The sequence below is a fragment of the Scyliorhinus canicula genome, chromosome 7 (assembly GCF_902713615.1).
Source record: "Scyliorhinus canicula chromosome 7, sScyCan1.1, whole genome shotgun sequence".
NCBI lineage: Eukaryota > Metazoa > Chordata > Chondrichthyes > Carcharhiniformes > Scyliorhinidae > Scyliorhinus > Scyliorhinus canicula.
The window spans coordinates 148,413,462-148,421,846 of NC_052152.1; the positions used below are offsets into that span (position 1 = coordinate 148,413,462).

The 8,385-nt window shown below is 47.1% G+C and overlaps 1 protein-coding gene across 1 annotated transcript; it reads left to right on the forward strand.

Annotated features, from left to right (window-relative positions):
• Nucleotides 1-1,199: 1,199 nt before the first annotated feature.
• Nucleotides 1,200-6,732, forward strand: LOC119969146 (uncharacterized protein KIAA1841 homolog). The gene is given in 5 exon segments (XM_038802362.1): nucleotides 1,200-1,355; nucleotides 4,454-5,132; nucleotides 5,195-5,691; nucleotides 5,693-6,236; nucleotides 6,239-6,732. Coding segments are annotated over 5 exon segments (2,370 nt in total).
• The last annotated feature ends 1,653 nt before the right edge of the window (nucleotides 6,733-8,385 follow it).

Genomic DNA, 8,385 nt, shown 5'->3' on the forward strand with positions numbered 1-8,385 from the left:
TGACCCAGCGGGGAATCGAACCTGGGACCCTGGTGCTGTGAAGCCACAGTGCTATCCACTTGTGCTACTGTGCTGCCCTTAAGTTAATGTTATTCCACTTATTTAAGAACTGTTAAACTGATCATTGTAAAGCTATTTCTTTGATGTTAATGTGGTCAATTCTGTGCTTAAATTAAATTAACATGAACGATACCTATTGGCCAGAGTTATCATTCCTGGGATGAAGTATCCCTTCCTCACAGTTTGACAAATATAAAGATTGTTTGGCGTTCTCGTCCAGTATCGTACCAAAAGATGGGGTCTGGTCTGGTATCCAAACAAAATTGGGGACTCTTTACCGGTACTAAAAAGTATAATTCCTATTTTGGTTTCGGATTAGTGAATTTAAAGGCAGTGTGTGTGAGGAACTTGTGCTTTCTTTCAGGTGTTGAATTCTGTCAGTTTAAATAGGGAGTGATTTGTGAAATGTCTCTTTTAGTGGCTAAGAGTTTCCTGGGTGTGAACGAACTCACACTGGGTGGTTTAGAAAGGGTAGATCAAACAAAGCTTTTGGATTTGGCGGTAAAGCTGCGTTCACTTTACCTGAAGGGATAAGGAAGATGCAGATAATTAAAGTGATAGCTCAGCATTTAAATTTGTCAGAGACACAGTCTGAATCATTGGAATTAGCTAAAAGTCAATTACAAATGAAACAATTAGAAATGCAGGGAAAGGGACTTCCGGTGGTGGCCATGGAGTGAGTGGTCACTCATTTCGTGGCTCCCGCTCAAGGTGGGATTCTATGGCCCTTTTTCACCAGAATTAAGAGGTGTTAGTTGGTGAAAAGTGCATGAGCACCGAAGGATAGTGGTGCTCCATCGGTGTGTCCGTTTTATGGCTTACTTCACCAGAAGTGTGAAGAGTAGGAGGCTGCAGCTTGAGCAAGAGGATATTCAAGGTGCAACAGAAGGAAAGATGGCGGAGAGTGCTGGGGCGACATTGCCCACCCAATGGTCTACCGAGCAACTGGTGGAGTTCCTGAATACAAAGTTCCAGCAGCAGAGGTTGGAGGCCTCAGAGGACCTGCCGAAGGTGGTGGAGCCGCTGAGGGCAGCGACTGAGAGAGTGGAGCAGAGGTTGGAGGTGCAGAGCCAGGCGCTCCAGAAAGTGGAGGAGTAGATGGGCAACATGAGGAATGGATGGCCTGGATGGAGGTTGAGATGGTGCTTGCGGTGCAGAGCCAAAAGAAATTGAGGGAAAAGTTGGAGGACCTTGAGAATCTGTTAAAGAGGCAGAACCTACGGATTGTGGGGCTGCCTGAAGGGATCGGGGGAATGCAGATCACAAAATATGTGGTGAATATGTTTGAGAAATTGGTGGGGAGGGGGTTTTGACCACCCACCCGAGGTGGATTGAGAGCACAGGGCGCTTTGGAGGAGGCCGAGGAGGGGGAGGCTCTGAGGGCGATGGTGGTATGGAATCTTTGCGAAAACCCGCCTCACAAAATCCACATTCTCCCAATTTGGGGCATGCACATTCACTCGCACCACAGGCATTCCCTTCAGCTTCCCACTCACCATCACAAACTTTCGCTCGGATCAGTCACAATCCTTCCCACCTCAAATATCTCTCTTCTGTGAATCAGTACCGCCACCCCCCCTCGTCTTCATATCCAACCCGGAGTGGAACACCAGCCCCACCCAGTTCGGGGTATTTTTAAGATGCACCGGGAGACAAGGCAGGGATGTCCGCTCTCCCTGCTGCTCTTTGCCTCAGCCATTGTACTGTTGGCAATAGTGCTTAGCAATTTGAGGGAGTGGAGGAGCATTGAGAGGGGTGGGGGCGGGGGTGGGGGGCGGTGGAAATGTCGAGCATCGGATCTCGTTGTCTGTGGATAACCTCCATTCGCCTATTTCGGACCCGGTCAGGTTCTTCGGTGGAATTATGGGGATGCGGCCTCTTTTTGGAGTATAAGTTGAATTTGGGGAAAAACAAGGTGTTTCCAATCAATGCACAGGGGCAGGAGAGGAGGCTGGGAGGGGTGGGGGGGGGGGGGTGATGAACTTTAGCTACCTTGGGATACAGGTGGCACAGAGTTGGGCCCAGCTGCACAAGCCAACTTCGGCAGGGCTGTTGGAGGGAATGAAGGAGAACTTTAGGAGGTAGGAGTTGTTGCCATTGTCGTTGGTGGGTCAGGTACAGACAGTGAAGGTGACGGTGCTGCCAAAGTTTTTGTTTGTGTTCCAGAACTTCCCGATTTTTGTCTCCAAATCCTTTTTGAGGAAGGTGAAGGCTATCATTTTGAGATTTGCATGGGTGGGGAAGGCCACACGGGATAGAAGGGTGTTCATGGAGAGGGAGCAATGACGGGTTGGGGTGGGGGGCTGGCTTTGCCGAATTTCTTGAACTACTCCTGGGCAGAAAACATTGCTATGGTTAGGAGATGGGCGATGTCGGATCGGTCGGTTTGGGGGCGGACGGAGGCGGCCTTGTGTAAGGGATCACTTTGAAGGCACTTTTGTTGATGCCCCTTCCACTCTCGACAGTCATGTACTCCACGAGCCCGGTGGTGGTGGTATCAGCACTCAGATCTGGAACCAGTGTAGGCAGCACTTTGATTTGGAAGGCATGTCTTTGTGGGCTGATCTGTGATGATCATAGGTTTCCGCCGGCGAGGCTGGGTGCCAGTTCACGACTTCAGAGAGTCGTGAATACCGCCCAGTCCATCACACGAACCTGCCTCCCATCCATTGATTCCATCTACACCTCCCGCTGCCGGGGGAAAGCAGGCAGCATAATCAAGGATCCCTCCCACCTGGCTTACTCACTTTTCCAACTTCTTCCATCGGGCAGAAGATTTAGAAGTCTGAGAACACGGACGAACAGACTCAAAAACAGCTTCTTCCCCACTGTCACCAGACTCCTAAATGACCCTCTTATGGACTGACCTCATTAACACTACACCCATGTCTGCTTCATCCGATGCCAATGCTTATGTAGTACATTGTATATATTGTGTTGCCCTATTATGTATTCTCATGTATTTTCTTGAATTCTGTTTAATTCCCTTTTCTTCACATGTACTGAACGATCTGTTGAGCTGCTTGCAGAAAAATACTTTTCACTGTACCTCGGTACACGTGACAATAAACAAAACCAAACCAAACCAAACCAAACCAGTTTCCAACGGTGGCTGGAGGTAGGGATATAATGTTTCAGAGATTTATTCGTTGGGGAAACGTTTGCAGACCTGGGAGGAACCAGGGGCTTCCAGTCGGTAGTGATGTGTTGGGTATGCTAGGTCTGCGAGGACTGCGTTTACCATAGCAGTGAGAGAGACAGGCTTCCAACACTTGTAGAAATGCAACTCTATTTTCTTGAACTATCAACTGTTAAACATACTTGAACTGTGGGTTGACGCTATGCTGAGTTGACTGGAGATCTGAGGCTAACCTGGCCAGGCTATCCTGCTACCACATGGTGGATGTTCATGTTGCTGCTCACGGGCTCTGGCTGTCTCAGAGGCTGCATCCCAAGAGAGCGGGACAACTAGTGCCCTCTGGCTTTGTAGTGGCCGTGTCCAGTCTGGTGATTGGCTGCTGTGTTCTGTGTGTTCATTGGTCATTCTGTGTGTTAATCAGTGTCTGTCTGTGCACCATCATATACTTGTGTGTATATTATGACAGGTAGGGGCACCCAAAGCAGTCATTCTCTCTCACTCTGCCTTTAGCTTAACTCTTAATGGTGCTGGCACACATCTTGGAGCATGAATCACAGGCTTTGCATCTTTCTTCAACTGAATCTTGTACATGTATGGTTACGGACCAAAATCTTGGTAAATGAAATCAGTCAATATGAGGACCAGGCAAAGGTGAAGCAACATGGAGTCTCCTGAGGGATGGGAGACTGTTGCAGCATTGTCTGCACTATCGACTTGTTGGACGAGCTGGAGCTCCTCACGCACATGTAATTATGTGCTTGATGACTTTTATTTATCACAGAAGTGTGGTGATGTTCATCACTGTAAATACACAAAGGGTTAATGTACATACACGTAGACTAGTTAGACACTAGAGGGAGCACCAGAGACATCATACACACACACTCAACCAATACATCAATTAGATAGGACACAACCAATGGGCACTGATGATACTCAGAGGTGACACGACCACAGGAGGGCATTACACCAACCCATATATAAAGGACACCACACACATGATCTGCCTCTTTCCAGTGGAGACAGTCAGAGAGTACAGAGACAAAGTTGATTCAATATCAGTCCCACCACGTGGAGTGAGCAATCTGGTTAGTCAGTCTGAGGAGCTATAGGAGGATTTACAGTAGCTAAGGGCTCCTGACGCTACAGAAGAAGACACGCAAGACTCCACACTGCTATCCTTGCCTGAACAAGAGGTGGCTCCTGTGTCACAAGCTTCCACATCAAGCTCGTGAACAGACTCCATGATTGCAGACACGCACGACTCGTGTGGAGTCCTTGCACACACAAGACGTGATTGCAGTGTCACCAACCTCTGCGGCGAGCTCGTGGACAGCCTCCACGACAGGAGTAACGCAAAACTTCAACACGCAGTCCTTGCAGGCACAAGACCATGAGGGTCTAGCAACTTCTTCTGACCAGCTTGCAGCAGACGATGCAAGTCTGCCATGCTCCAGAAAACAGCAGGAGAACCATGACAGCCCACCGGACTCCAACGCACAGAGGGACGAAAATGACGGTCCATCATGCTCCAGTGCAGAACAAGGCGATGGTGACGGTCCATCCACATTGTTTGCTCCACCAGATGAAGACACTGACAACTTACCCAACCCAAGTGAACAGCACGCAGCTACTGAGGCTCTACCCACAGTATGCAAGACGAGTGACGAGAGCATCCCACTTCCCATGCCAGATGCCCAAAGTGACAGCCCTCAGCTAGTGTGCACGGAGATACTCGACAGTCACTATGACACCACTGGTGACTCCGGTGACACCACAACATTTCCAACCTCTGTCGCTCGAGCCTCTCCACACACACGTGCATTCCTACATGCTCCAACTCCAGATGTGCAGCTTCAAGAAATCTCAGCCGACTCCGGTGAACCTGCTCAGACTCCGGTCGAGGAGCACCGACAAACCACACCTGACTCAGGTGACACACCAGAGATCCAGACGAGGAGCGCCAACAAACCGACAATCACTCGCTCAACACAGACCAGACTCCAGATGGGGAGCGACCAAACGCCGACGCTGATTCAAGTGACACAAACTTGACTCCAGACAGGGAGCACCGCAACCTCAGCGACGGCACGTTCAAGGTGAGAGCAGATGCCACAACGCACACTGACACGAGTAACTGCGTGACGGACTCGTATCATCCACATAGTGTGGTCCTTGAGTGCAGGAAACTAAAACATCAAGGACAAACTGAATATCTAGAACTAGAGCCCAATAATGTAATTTCAATACTCATTTCATCTGAATTTTTGAAAATAGATTCCTTGGTTGAAGAATGTATGCGTTACTGTCATAAAAACATGAGTGCCATGGTAGCTACTCCTTGCAATATGAACTGTATTAATGGGACACTGGCCTCGCGTGTTGTTGACCTTTTCACACACAATGAAGCTGATGAAATAAAAGACACAAAAGATAAGTTTAAAAGTGAAATATTTTGCAAGAAGATTGCGAGGCTGTTTGATCCAGAGTACAAAGGACCCAGACGCCCCAGCAAGTGCTGATACATTGTACAGAGGTAGCCTATGTAAGAAACTTCTTACCAAAGAATCTGAGAAAATGCTTCCTTGTACTCCTCTGAAAATAAATATTAATCTTCGAGAAAATATAATATACTTTCACATTAGAGATGAAAGCTGGGATGTGCAGGAGTATATTAATAGTCTTTATGTAGACTTGAAGTCTTGGCAAGATGTGTACTGGCGTTTATGGGGAACTATAAATTGGTTGCCCTGCACAAAATGTAAAAACGTTTTCCAATGCACTGACCTCTCCCATTGTCAGTATCACCCAGAACAAGTAATGTCTCTTTTCATAAACAACCAGCTGCCTACTCCTGGCATTGGGTTCTACCCTTGCTGCAAACAGAAAGTACTACGGTTTGATCCTCTTCAAACAAGCACAGGTTGTAAAGTGCGGGATCGTGTTGTCAAATTTGCCAATCAGCTTCAAAATGGCAATGTTACTCCAGTCAGTCAAGTGTACTGTGATGTCCTGCAGCACAAGAATGTTATCTGTGTTGTAAAATGGAGGAAAGTAATGCAAACACACATCTTTCTGCAGAACAGGAGCTTGATTTTGACATCTTAGCTGAACCTAATTCATTAAACAGACAGAAAATCGGAGATGTCACAACTTTTTCACTTTTGCAAAACCGGAGTTTGCAGCTGAAGCAGCAAGTAATGTATTCTGAAGATGAAGAGTATACCACAGGTTCAAAGGTACCTGAGGATGAAGTGGGAAATGAAGAAGAACTGACAAAGAAAAGAGGTACAAAAAAGATTAAGAAAATTGTCAACCAGGCAAAGAAGTCAGCGGAGTCTCCTACCACACAGAAAAAAGAGAAGGGATCTCTTCGAGGTGTATCTCCTTTCACTGTGTGTTTTCAAAAAAGCAAGTGGGACAGCACCCGCTCGATGCGATTTAACCAGGACACTCAAAGAGAGGATGATCAACGAAGAATGGTTGAACTAATTGGACATCTGACAGAAATAAGATTTGGGAAAAAAAACTGATCGCTATCACAGGCATCCTAAGAAAAAAACAACAAGATTTCAACAAAGTCTGTGAAGTGATTTGACCACTTCTTGGTTCCTGTGGCACAGGGACAATGTTGGCGTTCACAAGGACATGTCACCATCAAAATCATCAAATTCACCAACCCACCAAGAGAGACATTTGACCTCGCTGTTTGATTTTTTTTGGACTGACACATATAATTTAGACTTATTGCTTAATCACTGTTTTCCTGACTTGTATATACCTTAACTTATCTACCTGTTTTGTGTTACATTTTCTGAAAATTTAACATGTAAAAAAGGGGGATGTGGTGATGTTCATCACTGTAAATACACAAGGGGTTAATGTACATACACGTAGACTAGTTAGACACTAGAGGGAGCACCAGAGACATCATACACACACACTCAACCAATACATCAGTTAGATAGGACACGACCAATGGGCACTCACGATACTCAGAGGTGACACAACCACAGGAGGGCATTACACCAACTCATATATAAAGGACACCACACACATGATCTGCCTCTTTCCAGTGGAGACAGTACAGAGACAAGGTTGATTCATATCATTCCCACCACGTGGAGTGTAGCAGTCTGGTTAGTCAGTCTGAGGAGCTATAGGAGGATTTACAGTAGTGTTGAACCCAAGTTATAATAGTGCATATAGTTTAATAAACGTGTTGGAGTTGTCTTCACGTCTGATCCTTCCTTTGTCACGTGCACCACAAGGACGCCGCTTATGCTACACCTAAATAGCATAACAAGACAAGAAGGGAATATGTGAATGTTACAATCCTGTCACGGTGAAGTACCTGCTCTAGTTATAAGCTGGAGCTGTTACGAATTGGGGAAAAGTTGGGGCATTATTCTTAAGTATATATAAGAACTGGTTTGCACCTGTAGGGAAGTGGAAGTGTGTGCTTGTGCTCTCTGGGTTTTGCGAATGAATCTATGTCACTGCCCCACGATTTCTCCTTTACTCAGTGACTAGGTGCCTATCAAACTCTTCTTGGAAACCCCCCAGCCAGTATATTTGAAGGAAGGAGGACTTGTAAAATCCATCTGCCGGCCTGCCATCCTTGACCTATCTGAACATTTGCAGGGTGTGCTGACGGTGTTGAATGTCCCGCCTACCCTTGGACCAATTCATGGTCACTCATCTCGCCACGGTCGGTATTTTTCCCACAGTTGGAGGGCGCAGTCTCACATCTTGTGCGACAAACAGACAACTGTGTGGGCTGCCATTGGGGGGGGGGGGGGGGGTGTGGAAGCTTCCTTCCCCCACCAAATTAATCCCCCCCTTGAAACTGGCCACCCCATCTCTCCTTTATTGACACTTCTGAGCCCTGACTTAACTGGGCTGCTCAGCGAGTTGGGATTGCCTGTAGGCAGCCTTGTGCTGCTGAGATTCGGGATTACAGAGCTGCAGGCCATTAGATTTTCCCCAGGGTTACACCTCTACAAAATCTCCTCTCAACCTTTGGAAGGGGAGTAATCCCCAATCTCTGCCATCTGTCTACTGCTGAAGTCCCCCACCAATGGAACCGTGCTCAGAAATCGTTCCTGCAGCCACTCTACAGGTTTCAAATCATCTCTAAAGTGAGTGTCCAGAATTGGACACAATACTCCGATTGAGTCTGAGCT